Below are 23,000 nucleotides of genomic sequence, written 5' to 3'. Positions count from 1 at the left end.
TTCTCCCTTGTAGGATTAATTGCTCTGAAATCTACTTTCTCCTATGTTAATGTAGCCAGTCCAGCTTTCTTTGTTTAGTGCTAGTGCGGTATAGCTTTTTTATCCTTCTTTCTATTTTAAACCTATCTTGTGTCTTTATATTTTAAATGGGTTTCTTGTAGACAGCATGTAGTTGAATCTTTTTTTTTTTTATCCAATCTGACAGTCTATGACTTTTAATTGGAGTGCTTAGGTCATTTACATTTAATGTGATTATTAACATGTTTGGGTTTTAATCTGTTATATTGCTATTTGTTTTCTGTCTGTCCCATTTGTTCTGTGTTCCATTTTCCTCTTTTTCTGCCTTCTTTTGGATTGAGTGATATTTTTATGATTCTCTTACCTGTTTCATTGGCTTATTAGCTATACCTCTGTGTGTTATTTAAGTAGTTGCAGTAGGGTTTATAGTACACATCTTTAACTTATCACAGTCTATCTTCAAGTGTGATTATACTGTTAAAATATAGTAAAAGAATGTATGACAGTATTCTTCTATTTCTCCCCTCCCCACCTTTGTGCTATTGTTGTATATTTTCCTTCTACCTATGTTATAAATCCCATGATATGTTTTTATAAATAGTTGATTATCTTTTAAACAGAACTAAATTAGAACAAAAATATCTTTTCTTTTCGCATATAGTTATCATTTCCGGTGTTCTTCATTCCTTTGTTGAGTCCCAGGTTTCCATCTGGTATGATTTTCCTTCTGCTCAGGGACTTCTTTAACATTTCTTCAGGTTTAGATCTGAATTCTTCCATCTTTTGTGTGTCTTCCAGAGTCTTTATTTCATCTTTATTTTTGAAAGATATTTTTCCTAAGTAAGGAATTTTAGGTTGACAGTTTTTTTCCTTCACTGACTTAAAGATGTTGCCCCACTTTAAAAATAATAACTATAGTAATTACCATAACCTTAAAAAAAACTTTCATTCTTTTATTTTTCTTACTACAAATGTTCATTGTAGATAGTATGAAAATCTCAGATAGTTAAAAAAGAACAAAATTTAAATTACCTTTATTCCCACTGCAAATGTTTAATCACTGTTTGCATGTGTCTTCATCTTTATTCCATGAAAATTTAGTTTTTTAAAGTAAAATTTGGAGGGGGTTCCCTGGTGCTCTAGTGGCTAGGATTCCTCATTTTGACTGCCGTGGCCCAGTTCAATCCCTGGTCAGGGAACTGAGATACCGCAAGCTGCATGGTGTGGGCAGATAAACTTAATTGTTAACATTTTTCCATGTCATTATAAATTCTTAACAATCCTGTTTTCATATTTAATATAGATCTTTTTTAAAGCTCTAATACAGTTCCAACTTGCATTATTTAAGTTACTTGGCACCTAGACATGCGTGCAAAAACTACAGTTTGATTTCGCAGACTTTTAGATGATATTTTGGAAAGCCTTTGAGTCTTCAGGGACATAAAATTTACCAATAGGGCACAGTAGTTGGCGGTAACAAGACATAAGAAATGCCTAAAAGTGAACTGATAGCTTTTTTTTTCCTCTACTGACTGATATTCAGGGATGTGCTTCTTATGTTGTTACCAACAATGCTAAAACAATTTGACACTTAGATAATTTTGCATGCTTGCAGCCATATCTGTTGGATAAATTCTCAGTTGTAGGACTGCTGAGGCAAAGGAGATATCCATATATGTGAGTGTATATACATACATATAATTCTTACAATTGTTGTCAACTTTCTCTCAGTAGAGCTTATACCAATTTCTCCTTCCCACAAGCAGTGTGTGACAATCTGGTTCCCCATATCTTTGCCAAGATTATCAAACTTTACGATTACTACAGTCTGATAGGTGAAAAAATGAACTGAGAGGTTTTGTTTTCAATATCTTCTATTATTTTCTTTTTCTCTCCTGATTTATTTCTTCAGTTGCTCTTGTTAAGTAGTCCTGTCCCCTTACTTGCTTCACCTTTAAATAATTACAAAAAATTCATAGTTCATTAAATAGTTAACTTTAGCAGCTTTCACAGTTTAGATCCACTGTGTCATATGTGAATTTATAAAAAGATGTACATGATAATGAATCAGACTTACCAAAATAAAACATAACCAGGTCTGTTGTTTTTTAAGCTCTTTAAAATGTTGAAATAGGTAGAAGAATGAGTAGTTGGCCCCTTTCACAACAATAGTATGAATATTTGCCTTGTTAAAGTTCATTAAAGTTTAAGGGACCACTAAGAAAGGGCCTAGGCAACATTTTAATGCTTCACAATCTTAACAACTCAATTTTATCATTGTGTGTAGAGTACACAGCCCTAGAATGTGTGCATTAGCCTGCCTATGTCAGCAGGCAGTGCTGATAGGGTGTGGCAAAAAACCCCAAAAATGGCTTTCCTGTGTTCAAGGCAGTGTTTGAACGAGGTTTGTTGTGACATTTTTTGATGTTTATCATACTTGATATATTCACCTCCACTTGTGTATTAACTTTTATCAGGATGGTCTGGGTAATGGAAAGTCAGAGAACTTAAGTTCAGTTGCAGTTGTTTTTCTCCAAGAACCTAATTTTACTACTCTTAGTGACCTGTGTAACTCCATTCCTCCTTTCTAAAGCAGTGCCCTAGTGTTGGCAGTAGTATAAATGTCATTTGTAGACTCATGTAGTAAATATATGTGACAGTGCCATTTTCTGCCTGTGGTCCTTTGGCTTCTGCTTTCAGCTGTGGAACAGAACATTTCAAATGAATTTCCAGTGATCTCTTTTCAGGTCCATACTGCTAGAAAGTAGAATACAGTCCTCCAAAATAGGACAATTCCAAGTTTAGCATTTCCGTCTTCTCTTGAACATTGCTGGCTGTTGGTTTCCATTGCTTTGGTTCACAGTCCCGCACAGGCCTTTGAACACGTTTGTTTGGTGGTATACTGCTCTCTTCTGTTCGTGCTCTTGGATCGTCGTGGGTCCGATTAGTCAGTAGGTTTGTTAGCTGATTGCACTGAGCAGCATTTCTCTGCAGGGTTGTCATGTGGCCCGGTGTGTAAGTACTGCGAATCCTCATTTTGTGTGTTTGGGGATTTAGGACACCCAAGAGATTTATAGCATTATCACAAGTAAATAGAACAATAATTACACTCAGTCTGCTTCATGCATGATTTAGTTTACCGTCATGTCATAACTAAGTTTAGGGTGCAAAAAATGTTCTAAAATTGGGTGAACTGCTGCTTTTCTTTTTATTTGTAGTTTATTTTTTGCTTATCTTTAAGAAAGCGTGCAAGATTTTCATTGCCCTCGTGACTCGCCTGAGCTGCAGTCATTTTTCCACCTAAGTCTGCTGTGTCCGCCCAGGGATTTCTCAGTCCCGGCATCTCACTCACACATTCCTTTTCTCGTTGGAGAGCCAGCAGATGAGGGAGCAGTGTCCCTGCGTACCTGTTTGGTAGAACATCTCAGGGGAACAGGGGTGTGTCTCTTCAGAGAGGCACACATTTACAGCTCCTTCTCTCTTCAGTAGGAAAATAAAGAGGTTCTGTTTCATTGAAAATAACTGCCTTTTTTCTTCTCTCTGAATCTAATAAAGTTTGTTTGGGAAGGTTCCTGTATTATTCCAGGAGAGTATCCTGAGGTGACTGTAAGATTATTAAAATGTTTGATAATTTTTTTCTGTGAGGCATGGGCTTATTTTTGTCTTTCCTCTTCCAAGTTAATCTTTCAATGGAAAATTATTAATTCTCCCTAAATGAGAGTTCTGAAAAATAAAACCAGGTCCTATAATTGCTATTCCTATGCATACTAGTCAAAGTAGCTCTGCGCTGAAGACAGATAGATTGATGGAAAGAATTGCTCCCAGGAGCCAAGAATAGAGCTTTGCGTTAAACAGGTGATTTTTTTCCGTCACATATTAACACTAAGTAATTATTGAAATAACAGTTCCCTGCTTACTGTGTTCAGGGGTAACAAAAGATGGTGAGAACTCTTTCTACACACACTGGATGCACTTTTCATACCATAGCAGAAGTGCAGGTCGGGAACGGAACCGTGGTATGTTTGACTCTTGTGTGCTGACATCGTGAGCTCTGGGCTCCCAGGGCTGGTTGCCGTGAGAAGCTGAGGTCTCTTCTTTGAGCCAGATCATATACATCCCATAGATCCTGTTGAACATTTTCTCAGGCCTGGAAAACAGAATCAGGAATTCCCCACGTGGTCCGGAATGGCGGTGGGTGTTGGGGAGGAGGTGCAGAAGGCTGAGTCTCCAGATAAGAAAAGGATCTACTTCTGAATATTCATAATTTTTTCCTAGGATTACAGGTCGCTGCTTTGACTTTTATGCTAAAGACCCAAATGTCATTTAAAGAATTTAGTCTGCAATCCGAAAAATGTCAAATGACTTTGATTAGGGTCCCAGACATCTATATTCTACCCCCAAATTGATATTATGTTTTGGACAGAAGGTTGGCTCAGGGATGAATGTGATTTACACCCAGTCATGCCTTTCTCTTGAGCATATGCTTTGTGTTTTTCAGTTCTTCAGTGCCGTACTCTGCAGCCAAAACACCTCACCCGATGTTGACCCCAGCGTCTGCTCACCAAGCTAAGCAGGTAACGTGCTGCTTTGGGCTTTGCTAACGTGACCTGCAGTGACCGTCTTTGTAACTGAAGATAGTGCTGTACTAGGTCCTCATGTTGTTTAAAGGAACTGTAAGTCTGACAAAGGCCTGTGATCCTTTCCCCACAGTTTATGCCAGTCTTGACCTGGTAGGTCAGTTAGGACCTGATACTGTCTTTGTAGGCCATGTGACATCCTGCACCTCGTAATCTTGGGTCATAATTCTATATTTGTATATGGGGTATCTGTATGGAGTTGAAATTTACTTTCATTTAACATTGTCTTAGTTAACCCATACAACAACCATATAGACAAGACAGGTGTTCAGCTATGTTTCACTAATGAAGAAGCCGGGGCTCAGGTGACTAACGCAGGCTTCCACGGTTTTTATTAAATGATGGAATCAGAGCTGGAACCCAAGTCTTCCAACTTCTTCCTGTCCACTGCTTTGTTCGTTGTACCTTCCCGTGTCAGCATCCAGGGGATAGGTTCTCTTGCTTTCTCTTGCAATCCCTGTTTTTCAGACCTTGCATCTTCAGTGATGTGTGTTATGTCTACTTTCAGGCTGTTGCCTGATAAACATTGTCTCTTACAAAGATAGGTTATATTATAAACAGTTACGCAATCCAGAAGAAAATCATAGGAGATGGTGAAAGGTAGACCAAGCTCTCTTGGAGACTTTCCCTAAGAAACCTGGTTGCTCTGCTACTCATCTCTGTCTCTAGAAATAATGGTAGATTGTGTTTGAGATTGAACATCAGAACTTGCCTATTGTGAGTTCTCAGATGTGGCTGTCTACTCCTTAGCTTGCCGTGACTTAACATGACACTTAAGCGGTTAGCATTTGGTCTTTCTTCTGGAGGTTTCCATGTTCACCTTGGAGGACACATGGTAAGGCACAAATCCTCTTGCCTTGCCAAGAGGAAAGGAACATTGACTGGAGGTGGATAAGTTGAACAGTTTTGCTTTCTAACCTTATTATAAGTTTTGTTGAGAGCCAGGACCTATTTCATTCATTAACTTCTTCCTTCATTTGTGTATCAAATATCCCAGTGCCTTTTATGTGCCAAGTCTTGTGTTAGGCACTGAGGAAATAGCCACCAGCTAAACAGGCCTGACTCTGTTTTCTTGGTGCTTGTGGAATATTCCCATCTCTGATACGATCTTACATGTGGTAAGCATTTAAAAATACTGACTTAAATTGAAACGGAAAAAACAAAATTAAACTAAATCAAAGTGTTTGTGCTTGCTTATTTTAAATTATGTTATCATTTTACATGTTCCTTTATTCCAAAGGCTCGTTTGCGGTTTCACATAAATGTCTTGCTCCTGTTATAGGGATCTCTGATAAACGCCTTAAAGCCGTCTGGGCCCACACCAGCGTCCAGTCAATTGTCATCTGGTGATAAAGCTTCAGGTAAGTTTGCCCTTTTGTTTTAGTGAAAATAAAGGTGAAAGATATGCTCCACAGTAGAGTTTATTGTTGTGGATCACAGAGGCAGCTTGGTGTGAAATCAAGTACAGTAAAGACATATTTGAAAGGCCTCAGTTGATGTAGAATATCCAGGAAATTAGTGAGCCCTTCAGCAGCTCTGCAGACTTCTGAAATATGAGAGCAATAGGAGAAAGCCTGCCTTTAAATGTTTTTCCTAAAAAGGAGCACCTGCCTTGCTGGATAATCAAAGTTTAGAGAGGAGTGGATCAGAGCACTGAACTCTACTTCTTCTACTACAAAGGAAAGAAAAACTCTCTGGGTTTACGAGGACAGTTCAAAAGCTGGTAAAACACAGAAAGTAAAATGGATCTGTTACAATATAAGACCTCAGAGTAGATCAAATTCAGTATTAAAAGGCTGTGGCTTCACGTGCTTCCAGCAGTCACTCAGGCGTAATTACTCTTAACCGAAATTAGTTTTTACAGTCACCATAAAGTGCTCTGACCAGGCATCCACGCCGCCCTAGCCCACTTGACATAGAAGTGTGCTTACACGTAGTGCCTAGTTTAATGTGGGCTCTTCCTCAGCAGCCCCTTTTGTTGACCCTGTGTTAGAGTCCGCTTCATTTGACATGTGTTACTTTCTGCTACAGCCCAGAAAATGCTAGACTGTGCTGCCCGCGGTCCAGCGTTCTCACCATGCTCTGGACTCTAGCTTTTATTCTGATTCATGCTCTCCAGTGGGTCTTCAAGCTAGTACATTCTGTTCGAGATGCTGAACTTCACACTTTAGCAGCCTGCTTTCCGTAATCTCTACACAATCATACCATCATCCCAACTTCTCTGTAGTCAAATCTTTCTCATTGGATATTGGGTTTATCTTCAGAAGTATTCCTTGCACTCAGAAGAAAACCATTATTGTGTAAGCCCAAGTTGTATTCTAGAATTCGGATTAATGGAGGAGCACAGTTTTTATCATATAAGTCTTCCATGAGAAGGTGTATAGCACTTCTTAACTAGCAGCTAAAACTTTATATTAGAAGGGAAATTTCAGTGGAATTTGTCGAAGACTTTTGAATCATTTAGGATTCAAATTAAGAAATTTGTTTCCATTTCTAGCTAATATTTTAGAAAAAATTTTTGAAAGATTATGTATCTTAACCCCTTTCAAGGATTTTATTGGAGAGTTTTTTGTCACTCCTGAAGTTAAGAATCAAGGACATCTAAGGGGCTTTGTTTTGTGCATGTCTAGGCAGTTAGCATGACTTGCAAAGAGATTTCTAGGATTCACCATTCAGTGATGATTGTGAAATATTCTCTGTCCTTGCTGTGTGTTTCCTTCTGTCCTCACTTTCTGGAAACAGACTTTTCTTAAGTAGGAAAATTTCCCTGAAAAGTACTATTTAAGAGTTTGCAAAAACTTTCTTTAAAAAAAAAATGCATTTCTGAAACTTCTGTAGAATAATTCCCTTATTACTTAATAATGGAAATACCTTCATTGTTTTACTGATTATAGAACTATTACAAGTCCACAAAAAGTCTATGGTGTAGAGCTATATAATGTAGAAAACGAAAGCTGCCCTATAAGTTCCCTGTTCCAGAGATAACAGCGCTCAGCGATTTGATGTGTATCTCTTGGGGTTTGATGTGTATTGTTCTTTTAAACAAAAATAGTCATATCCTGTATATATTGATATGTAATCTGTTTCCCCGCCCCCCCTAAAGTAAATATCGTGTTCATCTTTCCAGATCTGATACAACTCTACCTCACTCATTTTAATGGTAGCCTAAGACTTCACTGTGTAGTTGTACCCTGTTAAGTTTTAATAGTACTCTGCAGATAGTTTAGATTGTTTTTAACTTTTCAAGATTATAAGTCAGGCTGCCTTGGACAGCCTTGTACACATCACATTGTATTATAGTGGTTTGTTAGATAATTTTACAAATATTTATCCCATACTTACTTAAAGGGAGGTGCATTTTCTTATTGTTTGGTTTGGTTTGATTTGGGCTTTTTTTTATTTTATTTTTTTTGCGGTATGCGGGCCTTTCACTGTTGTGGCCTCTCCCGTTGCGGAGCACAGGCTCCGGACGCGCAGGCTCAGTGGCCATGGCTCACGGGCCCAGCCGCTCCGCGGCATGTGGGATCTTCCAGGACTGGGGCACAAACCCGTGTCCCCTGCATCGGCAGGCGGACTCTCAATCACTGCGCCACCAGGGAATCCCTGATTTGGGCTTTTTAAATGTAATTCCCCCATTCCCGTCCTCCTTTTAAAAGTAGAGCGATAGGGGAAAGATTGTAGGTAATACCCCAGACTATTAATAAGTAGTTACAGTATATTGAATGTGGGAAGGATGATGGATTGCACTTTTAACTCTCTATACTTCTCTATATTACAGCAATCATATGTTACCTCTGTAATTAAAAAAAAAAGAACTATTATTTAAATACAAAAAGTCTATGGAAAATACAGAAATGCAGAGAGAAAGCAAATAGCCATGAAGTCACTACTCAGAGATATTAAGTTATCCTATTTCTCTTTGGAATTTTGTTTTTCCTTTGGTATATATTACTTTTCGGTAATTGTAAAAGCTACTTTTAAAGCCTTAAATTTGAACTGCACTCCAGCTATTTTGACCTCTTTCCTGCAAAGGGGCAAGTGTGGCATGTCCTGGTTTGGAATTGACAGTGACTGAGCCAGAGAGCAAGTTCAGAGACCTTGAGGCAGCATGACTTAGGCAGCGCTGCGGCCACCGACTTGTCATAGAAAGTGTGTGACCTGGGGCTGCGCTCTACACGGCACCACGCATTCGCTGCCACAGAGAATTAAACTAAAATGGTGACTCTAACTGGTTTTTTGTAACGTTCTCATTTTTTTCCATAATTTCAGGACCAGTGGCAACCAAGATAGAGACAGCTGTGACGTCTACCCCGTCTGTTGTTGGGCAGTTCAGCAAGTCTTTCTCATTTTCTCCGTCAGGGTCAGTAGTGAACTAAATTTTGTGACATCACCAGCAACCTTACAGATAGCTGTCCCAAATCCTACAATCTGTAGGTATACTTATGTGAAGCCAGAGTTCTTTTCACTGCAGTGATGCGTTTGGTAATAGTGACAGTAGTTTAGCGTCCTAATGTAAATGTGTTTCCCCTTTTTGATTCAAGTTTAGACATGTGTCATTACATATTGCCTATTTGTTCTGTTTTCTAGGATAAGCTCCATTTTCTTTGGATAGTGAGTCTGGTTGATCACGTTTATCACACTGAGGTGTCTTCATTCTGACACCGTCTGGGGGCTGGGTGAGAAGCTTGGATTGGCTTTGCTGCCTTGAGAGGTCACGTTATATGCAACTTCTGAGAGAGCAGGACAGTAGCCATTTGAAAATTTGGGTTTTATATAGATGTGGGGACATACATTTCTGTTTCATTTTTTAAAAAGTAATGATGGCTATACTTGTCAAGTTGAGTCATCTTTAAAAACAAAAGGGTCTTCTAACCCTCATTCCAAAGGGAGCTTTTATTAACCTTGGAAGGAGAGTGCCTTTTCTCTGTGCTATAAGCACTCATCTTGAAACCTGTGAGAGTCGCCAAAGCGTCCTTCCCCTTCAGGGGTGGAGTTAGGCTCTGTGTGGCTGAGATAAAAACCCATCCAAAGATTGTTTTTACTGTGAAGAGTTGCATGTTCAGTTCCATTAGAAAAGCCTCTTAAGCTCTTTCAGGTCATGCTTTTGTAACTGGAATCATATTGACCACAATCTCTTTTTCCTGACGTGAATTTGTTTCTTGAGCATCCTTCAACCTAACCACTTAAAAGAAAGGAGGTGGTTAGAATAGAATTTGAGGGGAGGAAATTATATATATTTTACTGTCAATCGTTATGTTTTCTACTTCCCAAAGGTAGTTTGGAGCAAATTTTAAAGAGTAGGTCAGTGCCAGGGGTTACTGCATCTTTTTTTTTCCTTAATAAATTTATTTATTTTATTTATTTAATTTTGGCTGCGTTGGGTCTTCATTGCTACGCGCGGGCTTTCTCTAGTTGCGGCGAGCAGGGGCTAATCTTTGTTGCGGTGTGCGGGCTTCTCACAGCGGTGGCTTCTCATTGCGGAGCACGGGCTCTAGGCACGCGGTCTTCAGTAGTTGTGGCTCACGGGCTCAGTAGTAGTGGCTCACGGCTCTAGAGCACAGGCTGCAGGCTCAGTAGTTGTGGCACATGGGCTTAGTTGCTCCGCGGCATGTGGGATCTTCCCGGACCAGGGCTCGAACCCAAGTCACCTGAATTGACAGGCAGATTCTTAACCACTGCACCACCAGGGAAGCCCTGGAGTTACTGCATCTTTTAATCTTTACTTCTATGAACTGATAGTCTTCTTGCCATTTTTAAAATAACCTGAAAAGGTTTGGGTCATTGGGTCAGTGGCTTACCGTTATTAGATAAAATTTCTTCACCAAGTTTGAGAAAAAGAAAGAGAATTGTTTTCTTTTTTGATGTGATGAAATGTTTAACACATCCTCTTAGGTGGTCTTAGTCCATTTGACGAAGCCAATGATGGGTTAAAAAGAAAACTCTAAGTCCAGTCCTTACCATTTCTTACCATATTTGGTATGCTTGGTCCCTTACATTTTAAAGCTGTAGAGTTTTAAATTTGCTATTTGAACTTTTCTCACAGTGAATAGTCTGTTCTGGCTCAGCTCGTGCTGCGTTTTCTTCTTTGGCCATGGTGTCTTCATTCATGGTGTAAAGAAAATGTACAGAAAGAGACGACGTGATGACAAGAGTCAGAAAAGCTTTTGAGGGCCGTTTCCTGGTGGTCTAGTGGTTAGGATTCGGCGCTTTCACTGCCAACGGCCCGGCTTCAGTCCCTGGTTGGGGAACTGAGATCCCGCAAGCCGCGAGGTGTGGCCAAAATTTTAAAAAAAGAAAAGAAAAGCTTTTGAACCAAATTTCCCAGCCCAGAACTAAGCATTCTGTCAGAACGGCAGAGACAGTGGCTCCTGTTCCGTGCTGTCCGTCACCTCCCTGTGGCGTGCACTGTCCTGACGCGCTCTTTGGTCTCGGTCTGGGTCATAGAGGTCCTCCAGCCTGTCTCGTCTTCCTCACTAGGTGGGCCATCTGCTCTGGCCACTCTCCCCACAGAAACATTCCCAGTGCATTTCTCCTACTCCTTTGCTTTCCTTGGAATAGGTCCCCACCCCAGCCTCCCCCGTGGAAAGCCCAGCTGTTCCTCCAAGGTCTTCTCACCTGCTTCTCCCTTCTTACCTCACCCACAAATTGTCTCTCCCCGCTTAGAGAGCTTGCGATGGCTCTGCTGCTTCAGAGATAATGTGCTTTCACTTTGTTGACGTTTATCTTCTAGATTGTAAGTCCCTCGAGAACAGTTTGTGTGAATGAATTATAAAATGTACTTTAAAAGGGCAATGTTGTGCCTTGGGTTTGTTCATTTTTAGCTTCTTTTCTTCCCCTCCCTAGGACTGGCTTTAATTTTGGGATAGTCACACCAACACCGTCTTCTAATTTCACGGCCACACAAGGTACAGTCTCTGCATGGCATAGCATTACTTTTGTGTTTCCCCCTAAACAAGTGCAGGTTTTGGGGGTCAGATGTGTTGACATTTTGCTTGCTGCTGCGTCTTGCCTAAAGTGTCTGCAATTAACCTGGTGTTGATATTATGCATTAAAAATAGGCTAGATTTTCAAAACTGGGGAAGGACTTCTACTCTTCATAATGAAGTACAAGGAGAGGATTTGCTTCTAGAAAAGCAAGGCTGTGCTTTAAATGTGAATGTTTACATGTGAATTATTTTTTTCCATCTTTTTCCTATGTCATTTAAAATTGTATCAATTCATAGGATGAGATAGACTTAGTACTATAGATATCAAAGACTGAACTCATCTTTTTTCCTTGATAACCTAGCAGAAAACACACTGGTCTCATGCATGTTGTTGCACATCTACCAACCAGCATGTTTTTAATGTTTAAAAGAATTTGAAGACCTGTAAGGAAACCAGATGTACTTTTTAAGTGCCTTCCAGTTCTCAGTTTAAGTAATTAAGCTTACTTTTCTTTTATTTTAAAAAGAGAACTTTTATGATAAAAGTGATTGTTATATTTTATTATAAAAGTGATGTGTTCTGGAATCACACATTGTACCCTTAACCATTGCCATTCGGTTATATTTCCTTCTGGGGTTTTTGCTTCCACTCGTATTTCATTTAACACAATCTCTTGTGAGTTCTCCAGTATTATTGAAAACCTTGTGTAAATGTCATTTTTGATGGCCACATAATTTCTGTCTTGTGGATATGCCATAATTTATTTAACTATTCACCTTTTGGACATTTAGGCTCTTTCTAGATTTTCCCTATGATAAATAAGACAATGACCATTTTTCATCTCTTCATTCAACACATATTTTTATGAGTGCTTTCTGTGTGTCAACCCAAGTGGTAGAAGTTTTTTTTAGTAAAAAAGGGATCTCCTAAAACCTCCTGGAGGGAGATTAGGGAGCTGAAAGCATAGCAGACTTCCTAAACCTGAGCTGTGTGTGGCACTGAAAGGGTTGTTGATCTCATTCCTTTCTCTCTGGAGCAGTGATTCTTAAACTGTTCTGCCCACTTAGATGTGGCTGAATACCCTTGAGGCCCACCCTCTCCCCAGTCTCACTTTCTAGAAGAAAAACAACTCAATGATATAAAAAGATTGGAGAGGAACAGAATAATTTCAAAAATCCTAAATGAAATAAATTAGTACTAAAACACAATAGTAATTCCATAAACATTTTCACTAATACAAGAATAGACAACGATCCAAAATCATAAACAGCTCAGCACAACACCAGTGATACAAAGAGGGGTTTCTGGAAATTACCTGTATATAGTAGGGGCTTTGCAGTGTTCTCAGGAGTTTGTGATAGACAGACTTTTTTTTTTTTTTTTCGCGGTACGCGGGCCTCTCACTGTTGTGGCCTCTCCCGCTGCGGAGCACAGGCTCCGGACCGCGCAGGCTCAGCGGCCATGGCTCACAGGCCTAGCCGCTCCGCGGCATGTGGGATCTTCCCGGACCAGGGCACGAACCCGTGTCCCCTGCATCGGCAGGCGGACTCTCAACCACTGCACCACCAGGGAAGCCCCTAGACAGACTTTTTAAAAGAGCATGGAGTTAGAAACATCAACCAGCACTTTCGATAGACCAATTTCAGTTTGTAAGTATCAAATTAGTCTTTATTGATCAGTTTTTTGACCAGGCCTTGTGAATGCTTTACCTGTATTTCATTTAATCTTCATGACAACTCTGTGAGGTACGTACTGTTATTAGCTCTCTCTTCCAAATGGAGAAATTGAAGCCCAGAGAAGTCAATTAACTTTTCCAGAGTTGCACAGCCAGCAAGTGGCAGAGCCCCCAGCCTCAGAGCCCACGTATGTCCTTGACCATCTGGCCACACTGCTGCCATGAAAGCACTTAGTGAGGAGAGCACTAGGAAGTAGCCCTTAATTATAGGTAAAAATGATTGCCTGTGGATTGACACTCTATCTGTCCATAAAACCAAAGGAGGAATTCCCTGGTGATCCAGTGGTTAGGACTCCGTGCTCTCACTGTCAAGGGCCTGGATTCAATCCCTGGTTGGGGAACTAAGATCCCACAAGCCGCATGGTGCGGCCAAAAAAAAAAAAAAGGATCAATTCCTGGTCTCTCAGGAGGTCCACATGCTAGTACTGTTGCCAGGAATGTTATTGCGGCGCACACACGGGGGAAATGTGGGAAGATGCCTTTTCTTTCTCTTTTGGGCCACTAGGTTAATTTCATGTACTCTAGATAGAGATGTATTTGTTATTATTTAATGGTCATAAAGAGAACATTCGTTCATCCCACCTCAGTGAGATGACTCAGAGCTAACGTTCCTGCGGAGAAGCATTTGTTCTGTCTGCTGCTGTCAGAACAAGCTGTCCCTGACAGTATCGAGGGAGGAGAGAGGCTTTGGCTTAGAAAAGTCAGTGAGACTGTGATAGGTCATATTTTGTGAAATCCAGTCCATTTCCTAATTTATTTTTCTTGCTAGTGGCAGCACCCCCCGGCAAAGAGTCAAACCAGCTGGACACATTCTCCTTTGGCGGGACAGGCAAACCTTTTTACGAGGCCATTCCTGAAAGCTCCCCTCCCTCGGGAATGACGACGTCAAGTAGCACGGGAGCTGCTGGTCCCTCTCCTGGGGAGTCTGCTCCATCCAGCGGCAGGCCTGTGGCACCTTCTGGAATTGCTCTTTCCACCCCCTCTGGCAAGGTGGAAGCTCCGCCGTCCAAGTTGGGAGAGCTTCTGTTTCCAAGTTCTCTGGCTGGAGAGACTCTAGGAAGTTTTTCAGGACTGCGGGTTGGCCAAGCAGATGATTCTACAAAGGCAGCCAGTAAGGCTTCATCCCCAGGCGGGACTGGTGCTAGTGCACAGCCCACCAAGACTTCGGCCGTCCCCTCCGGGTTTAGTTTCACCGGCCCCGTGGTGCTGGGGAAGCCCGTGGAGCCTCCCGTGACCTCCTCTGTGGCTGCCACCACAGTGACCCTGGCGGCTGCGGCCGGCCCCAGCCCCGGCAGTTCCTCAACTGGCGTCTTTGGCAGCCTGCCGCTCACCAGTGCGGGACCCTCCAGCGTAATCAGTTTTGCGGGGCTATCGCTAAGCGGTAGCAAGACCAGTTTTCCGTTCGGAGGCCAGCAGACAAGTAGTACAGCGCCGTCCTCTGCCGCTGCCGCTGCCACACCCCTTCCTACATCCCTCCCCGCCTTGTCGTTTGGCAGCCTCCTGAGTTCAGCATCTGCTCCCACCGTGCCCACGTCCTCCGCTAAAAGCACGGAAGCAGCCACGTCATCGGCTCTGCCTGAGAAGCCAGGTGGTAGTGAGGCCTTGGTGTCAACAGCCTCCCTCCTAGGGCAGCAGCCATCCGCCCAGCTTCCCCAAGCTCCTTCTCAAACGTCTGACTCTGTGAAGAAGGAGCCCGCTCTCGCCCAGCCTGCGGCCAGCAGCCCTGGTACAGCGGCGCCCAGTGCCACCGTCCTAGCGCCGTCCGCGGAGGCCACTCCGGCAGCCACCGGGGCCCCGGACGCCAAGACCGAACCGCCGTCCCCTGCCCCCACCCCGGCAGCGCCTGGGCAGATTGCCGTCGCAGCACCTGCCGTCCCAGGTGCCGGCCCCGTGGCCCCAGAAACATCCAGGCCTCCCGCCACCTCCAGCGCTGTTTCCGGTGATGCTCCAGGCCCAGCCACGGAGCCCGCAGTGTTTGGGGCGGTCACTTCGGGCTCGCCTGTCTTTACTCAGCCACCGGCCGCCAGCTCTAGCTCGGCTTTCAGCCAGCTCACCGGCCACACAGCCACCGCCCCCTCGGCGACCCCCATGTTTGGGCAGGTGGCCGCCAGCACTGCCCCGAGCCTGTTCGTACAGCAGGCGGGCGGCATCGCCAGCACGGCGGCTGCCGCGCCACAGGTCAGCGGCTCGGGGTTCGGCAGCCCAGCGTTTGGCACCTCCGCCCCGACGGTCTTTGGACAGACGAGCTTCGGGCAGGCCCCGGCCTTCGGGCAGCCGACCAGCAGCCCCGCGAGCGGCTTTTCCTTCAGTCAGCCCGGCTTCAGCTCCGTGCCGGCTTTTGGTCAGTCCGCGTCCCCCACCCCCGCGTCCACCAGCGGGAACGTGTTCGGTGCATCTTCAAGCGCCAGTAGCTCCAGCTCCTTCTCATTTGGACAGTCTTCTGCCAACACTGGAGGGGGGCTCTTTGGCCAGAGCAGCCCTCCTGCTTTCGGCCAGGGCCCTGGCTTTGGGCAGGGAAGCTCTGTGTTCGGTGGCACCTCAGCCACCACCACGACAGCGCCATCCTCTGGGTTTAGCTTTTGTCAAGCTTCAGGTAAGAATTTATGGAAGATTTTTACTTTGTTGTCCTCTGTATTATTTGAAACATTTGCAGCAAATCTGCATTAGTTTGGTGATTAAAAGAAAGGAAAGGAAAACAGAAGAGGCTCTGAAAAGTCCGGAAGGGAGCCTGGCCACTGGCAGTCTCGGGCATTTCTTTGGTCTAATCACTGCAGCTCCAGTTGTGCTTCTCAGCAAGTTCTCCACTCTCCTAGCCACCGGAGTGCCAGTTTCATGGGGGGAGAAAAACAGATGTAAAGTCATGGCAAATAACAAATGACTCATAAGTATGAAATTTTACATTTGCAAGGTCATTATGTCCAAACCTGTCAGGCCTCGAGGTGACTGATCTAATGTCATTTAGTGCCAGTACTGGAGCCAGGACTAGACTCCAGAGCTCCTCATCCTAGTCCTCTGCGCTGCCGATATTTCATATTTCCGCTGACACCACCTTGCTTTCTAGAAGGGCAAATAGTGACATTTGAGAAGTTGGATTATTTTTCTATTTTCAGTGTAATTCTTTTTTTTTTTGCGGTACGTGGGCCTCTCACTGTTGTGGCCTCTCCCGTAGCGGCCTCTCCTTTTGCGGAGCACAGGCTCCGGACGCACAGGCTCAGCGGCCATGGCTCACAGGCCCAGCCGCTTCGCAGCATGTGGGATCCTCCTGGACCGGGGCACAAACCCGTGTCCCCTTCATCGGCAGTCGGACTCTCAACCACTGCACCACCAGGGAAGCCCCAGTGTAATTCTTTTAAAAAAACAAATCTTTAAATTTTACTATTTTTGAAAGTAAAATGTAATCCTCACTATTGCATGTCCAATCTTAGCAGCTGCTTTTGCTCCTAAAACCAGTAGACAGGACAACTCAAGTATCTTTTCTAATTTTCCTTTCTCCATGGTTATCTTATGAAAGGCATTTCTTCAGCCATCAGGCTCAGGGGATGGGGGGCGGAATCAAAGATTAATGATTTGGTGGACAGGATTACAAGTAACTGCGCGTTCATTCCTTTGGTGAAAATTTATTGGAAACTGTTTCATAACTTATTAGAAAGGAAGTCATTTCCTTCCTGCCTTCAACAAATGTTTGTGAAGCTCCCACTATGTTCCACTACAAGAACACAGTGGTGCACGACAGTTTGGGGATCCACCTGATGCCCTGTGAAGAGGCTGCTTGGCCTGTTTGAGTGACGGGAGGAGATGTGATAAGTTGGTCTAGAGAACGGGCAGGGAAGAGGCCTTGTGGGTCTTAAAAGAGAGTAGGATAGTTAACGCTGTCGCTAGTGCATCTTTTTGTTCTGCAGTCAAAACTTGAGAATCCTCGTTCACAAGTATAATCAAAACTATTTCAGTACAACTGAGAACCTCTGAAAAACCCTTCTTTCCTACAGGAGCTAGGTGGAAAGATAACCTGAGCGGCCTCCTCCAGCGCTGGTTGAGGAACTGAGCCTTGCCTGAGCTCCCCTGCCTAGACCAGTAGCAGAAATGAGCGTGGAACTCTTGTCCTCCAGCTCCTCATCTGGGGCTCTTTTGTTATAAAATATAGTTCTTCCTGATTCTCCCAGGCCCTGTTAACTCAGCACCTCAACCACATTATGCCACCTAGAAGAAAGATAAACTACCCTGAAAGAATCTGGTATTTGAGATTAGAGGTAACCAGGGAGTAGGAGTATTCATGGTTTTAAGTCAGACACTGGAAGCACTTCTCTTGGCAGCTCTAAGTCTAGGGGAGCTACGCTGAGAGACCTCACCCGCCTGGGGTTTGGTAGGAGACAAGGATTCAGTCCTTGGGACTTTGGGACTTTTTTTTACTATTATAAAATTCTAGCAATGAAAAAAAGAGTTTCTTTCAATTATTTACTCATAATTGTCTCCATTTCCTAGGTAGGAAAACAGATTTTCTTCATGAGTTGACTTATTGTGAGGCACTTTAGCACACCTAAATGCCATTTAAAAAGTAAAAAACAAAACTTTGATATTATAGAAGGTTCATCCAAATTAAACTTTGGTTTTCTTTTTATTTTACAGGTTTTGGGTCTAGTAATACTGGTTCTTTGTTTGGTCAAGCAGCCAGTACTGGTGGAACAGTCTTTGGCCAGGTAAATATGGATGTTTGCCTCTATTCACGTCAACATGTATCAAACCCATTTGCGTCGTTCCTATAGGATACAATCAGTCATGTTCCCGTAGGATGTAACCGGTCCTGTAGGATGTAACCAGCCCCAACAAACAGCCCTGTTGTTCTCAAGCTCTGCCTTCTGTAGCTCCCTTGGGGATGCAGAAGTCTCAGCCTCTGATTTGAGAGAATCACTACAGTTTTAATCCTTGTGTGAAAGTCCTCTCAGGAAGCACTTTAAAGCACATTGCCTGATTTCCATCAATCTTCTGCCTGTTGTTAGGCCAGGGATTGGCAAACTATGGCCCATGGGTTAAATCTGCTCCTTGGCCTTTTTTTTTTTTTTTAAGGCCGTTGAGCTAAAAGTTTTTATTTGTTTAAGTCGTTGTTTAAACAAGATGAAGAAGGATATGCAACAGAAACTGTATGTGGCCCCTGTGCGAAGCAGTATATAGTCCAGGGACCTTTCGGTGACCTGAGCCGTTTCACTTTGTCTAGCTAGTGGTTATCTATGTGCTGGGTGTGGTTTTAAGTGCTGTACACGCACTGAGTCCTGGAATCATTAGTACTTGTATAAGGTAACGCTGTTATTATCCCCATTTGACAGATGAGGACACGGAGGGCCCAGAGGGGTTAAATTTACTGTTGTAAAAGCTAGCTGCTGCGTTTAGATCACAGTAACTTCATAAGGTACTCTGATATATTGGAAACGATTGAGACTTTCTAAAGGTGGGGTTGGTACTTGTCCAGTAGTTAAGAAAGTGGTAGCCATATTATGTTTCTTCCAAGTCTTCAGTAGGAGATTTTCTCTATCACCTTTTTCCTTAGAAGATGGGCCCTGCCCTAGTCAGTGATCCTTGACCGAGAAACAGAACTTCTGGTTTTCAAGTTCCCCACTGAAAACAGCTAAAAATGGCTACATAAAACGTACAAACCAGTTTCAAAAGCACTTATAAACTAATCAGGTATTTAACCAAACCAGATTAAAGGGAAAATGGGAACCTGTAGAAGTGAGTGGAGCACAGAAGCCAGTTCTGCCCTGAGAGCATGTACTAATCTGAGAGCACCTGAATTGCCTACGTTAACAACACCAAAAGGGCAAAGGGGCAGACATCATTCAACAAGACGTGTACAAAGTGGGAGGGCTAAAAGAGACCCTCCCCACGATAAGCTGTGACTCCAGATTCACCGGTCTCGGCCTGAGAATGTGGCTTGACCCGATCCGAGGATGGCGGTGTCTCCAGATGTCAGGCCACTCTGAAGAAAAGTAACTGTAGGCCTCAGATAATTTTTAAGGACACTGATTCCCACACGTAAATTCATCACAACAGGAAACAAGGAACTATGATCAAGAGCCAGAATAAACATGAGACACACATTTCCAAAGACTTCCTAGACTATAAAACAGCTGTGTTTTACGTGCCGTAAAGACATAAAAGACAAACTTGAAAATACCAGGTACGGGAAGATCCCACATGCGGCGGAGTAACTAAGCCTGTGTGCCACAACTACTGAGCCCGCACGCCTAGAGCTTGTGCTTCACAAGAGAAGCTACCGCAACGAGAAGCCCGTGCACCGCAACGAAGAGTAGCCCCCGCTCACCGCAGCTAGAAAAAGCCCCCGCGCGCAGCAACGAAGACCCAACACAGCCAAAGAAAAAAAAAGTTGAACATCATAAACAGTTACATGTCAAAATTCATTGAGCTCTGTACATAGAAAACTTAATAGAAAAACACAACAGAAAGAAAAAGGACAAGAGACGTCATAAAAAAGGGTAGTGTTGGTTACACAGCATTGTGGAATGTACTCAATGCCACTTAAAATCCTTGAAATGTTGCCCCTGACCTGGGTCGAGTGGCACCTAGTTGCTGGTGCCCGTCTCATATCAGCCGGGGACAAAGCAACTCCTTGTTTATCCCAGCTTGGCTTTTGGTTTGTGCCCATGCCTGGTTCATGCCCCAGACGCTTGGGGGGAAAAGCTTAAAATGGTAAGTTTCATGTATATTTTAGCACAATTGAGAAAAAGAGAGAAATAAGAAAACATTTTTTAAAAGGATAGCCAGAGGACCGCAACCACATTCAACTTCAGTAGTAACACAGAGTAAAACCACTAAGAGATGCACACCTGTAACGCAGCAGAAATTTAAAAGCCCAACAATACCAAATGTCAGCAGATACGCAGAGCCACAGAAACTCACGTACACTCTTAGCTGGGGCGTAGGTTGGCACGCCACCTTGGAAGATAGTCTGGTGTGATCTAGTAAAGCCCTGTGGTTCCACTCCTAGTTTGTTCTTTAGAGAAACTGATGCACCTGTGCGCCAGGGTACACTGTTACAATAACAGGACTAGAAGCAACCCAGACAGCTATGGCCATTCCACCGGGCAGATGAACTTATATTACTCTGTAGTAGAACGTTACTACATTGTGGAAATGAACAAATTAGAGCTACGTGCGTGACTTTCACAGGCATAAATTTTTTCTCTCTCTCGCAGGCGTAATTTGAGCAAAGAGATTTAAAGCTCACTGTGATAAACTCCATATTGGTTACTGCCCTGCACCTCATGTTCTTCCTTCACAGAAATTATATTTGCAATTGGAGGGGCTAGAAATTCAAATGAATTTTTTTTCTATCATGGCAGGGGCTTTATCTGTTATATTTGTTGCTGTATCCCCAGTGCTTAGGACTGTGGCTAGCACAGGATAAGCATTGTAAAAATGAATGAACTTTCAGGTAGTAGGGGTATTCTGAGAAGAATCTAAGGATACAGGTAGATTCTGGCCAGGATATAGAAGAACTTCATTTTCATCATAATACCAAGAAAAATCCAGATGGTGTGAAAATCACACTAACTCTGTGGATATTAGAATTATCTAGTGCTGTGTAACAAATTACCCCAAAACTCAGTAGCATTCTCCAGTGGTTGGCTTGGCTGTTAGTTCCAGCCTTAACTGGAACTCTTGGCTACAACATCTACATGTGGCTTCTCTGTATGGCCTGGGCTTCCTTACATCATGGTGGCTGGATTCCATGGAAGAATATTCCAAGAAAGAGAGGGAGCCAGGCAGAAGCTGTCCTCAGAAGTCACAGAGCATCATGTATACTGCATCTTCTTGTTCAAGGCAGTCACAAAGCCCCTCCCAGTTTCAAGGAGAGGGGAATAGACTTCACCTCTTGCTCTAGAAGAGCATTTAGGTCTAGAAATACTACTGTGACCATCTTTGGAAAATATAATCTGTCACAATGGGACCATCAAAACATGGCAGAAAGCCTTGTTGAGTTGATTTCCAGACGGGAGTTAATCGTAGGTGAGCCTGATGGTACAGCAGCTTTTGGGGGCAAATGTCAGGCCTGGGTTTAGGAAGTGGAAGAGAGGCCTTGCCAAAGGAAATTTACTGGCTGGAGAAGCCAGAGGAAGCTATTGGCAACAATGAGGGCAAACAAATGACCAATAAACACACGAAAAGATAATCAGTAGTATTATAAACATTAGGAAAATGAAAATCAAAACCATAATGAGATACCACTCCACAACCACTAGGAGGGCTATAATTTTTAAAAAAAAAACAAACAAAGAATAACAAGTATTGACAAAGGTTGGAGAGATTGGAACCCTCGTATATTGCTGGTTGGAATGGAAAATGGTACAGCCATTGTGGAAAACAGGTTCCTTGAAAAGCTAAACATAGAACTGTCATATGACCCAGCAGTAGAACTCAGACACTTGGTCACCATTGCTCATTGCAGCATTATTCACAGTGGCCAAAAGATGGAAACAACCCAGTGTTCATCAACAGAGGATTGGATAAACAAAAGGTGGTCCGTTCATACATAGGAATATTATTCAGCCTTCAAAAGGAGTAAGGTGGTGATTCATATTACACATGAATAAATCGTGAATACATTATGTTAAGTAAAATAAGCCAGATATAAAAGGACAAATATTGTATGATTCCACTTGTATGGAATATTTAGAGTAGGTAAATCCCTAGAGCCAGGAAGTAGATTAGAGCCTACCAGGAACTGGGGGGAGGAGGGACCAGGGAGTTCTTGTTTAATGGTTACAGAATTTCCGTTTTGGTGATGAAAAATTTTAGAAATGGTGGTAATTGTTGCACAACATTGTGAATATAATTAATGCCACTCAATTGTATACTAAAAGATGATTAAAAGGGCAAGATTTATGTCATACATATTTTACCACACGTTTTAAAACTTAAAGATGTAATATACCAAAACCATTGAATTTTATACTTTATAAATTTATTTATTTTTGGCTGCGTTGGGTCTTCGTTGCCACACGCGGGCTTTCTCTAGCTGCGGCGAGCAGGGGCCACTCTTCGTTGTGGTGCGTGGGCCTCTCATTGTGACGGCTTCTCTTGTTGAGGAGCACAGGCTTTAGGTGCGCGGGCTTCAGTAGTTGTGGCGTGTGGGCTTCAGTAGTTGTGGCTCGCGTACTCTAGAGCTGAGGCTCAGTAGTTGTGGCGCATGGGCTTAGTTGCTCCACGGCATGTGGGATCTTCCTGGACCAGGGCTCGAACCCGTGTCCCCTGCATTGGCAGGTAGATTCTTAACCACTGTGCCACCAGGGAAGTCCTGAATTTTATACTTTAAATCAGTGAGTTGTGTGGTATATGAATTATATCCCAGTAAAGCTGCTTTTAAAAAAACAACAACAACAACAAATTGGAGTCTGAAAGACTTGCAAGTTCAGTATCAAAATCCTCTATTCACCTCTCCCCCAATTTTGCTGAGAGAAAGAAAGTAAAGCAGAAAGAACTTGCAGTCTTGCAACCTCCTGTTCCCTGAAACTGTTGAATCCAAAGGTAGCACTCCAGCCTAACTGCCCTCTGGCTCCAGGCTCCAACACTTACATGACAAATAAGCTAAGCCCTAAGCAAAGGCAGTGTTTGGCTAACCAGAGGTGGGTTCGGTCTAAATCTGAACCAGTTCCCGATCAACTGGACACTTA

At 43.0% G+C, this 23,000-nt stretch overlaps 1 protein-coding gene and 1 non-coding gene across 20 annotated transcripts in view; both read left to right on the top strand.

The window, feature by feature from the left end:
• Positions 1-23,000, top strand: part of NUP214 (nucleoporin 214) — a 144,497-nt gene that overhangs the window by 57,627 nt on the left and 63,870 nt on the right. For 18 of the 19 annotated variants that reach the window (XR_003432435.1, XM_027104499.1, XM_027104498.1 and 15 more), the window contains 6 exons: positions 4,517-4,592; positions 5,938-6,016; positions 8,925-9,015; positions 11,499-11,560; positions 14,087-15,910; positions 17,941-18,011. Coding sequence is in view for 18 of the 19 variants with exons in the window: in XM_027104499.1 (XP_026960300.1) it covers positions 4,517-4,592; positions 5,938-6,016; positions 8,925-9,015; positions 11,499-11,560; positions 14,087-15,910; positions 17,941-18,011 (2,203 nt within the window). In the remaining variant the exon portion in view is untranslated. The remainder of the gene's footprint in view (positions 1-4,516; positions 4,593-5,937; positions 6,017-8,924; positions 9,016-11,498; positions 11,561-14,086; positions 15,911-17,940; positions 18,012-23,000) is intronic. The other variant, XM_027104491.1, reaches the window with a different exon arrangement.
• LOC113620310 (small nucleolar RNA SNORA48) lies at positions 19,864-19,998 on the top strand. Its single transcript, XR_003432753.1, has one exon. It is a non-coding gene; the product is annotated as a small nucleolar RNA SNORA48 (small nucleolar RNA).

Source organism: Aethalodelphis obliquidens, unplaced genomic scaffold (genome assembly GCF_003676395.1).
Source record: "Aethalodelphis obliquidens isolate GAN/ISIS:26980383/991018 unplaced genomic scaffold, ASM367639v1 scaffold7, whole genome shotgun sequence".
Classification (NCBI taxonomy): domain Eukaryota; kingdom Metazoa; phylum Chordata; class Mammalia; order Artiodactyla; family Delphinidae; genus Aethalodelphis; species Aethalodelphis obliquidens.
The sequence above is the reverse complement of the archived record's forward strand: the minus strand, read 5'-3'. Positions and strand labels throughout refer to the sequence as shown.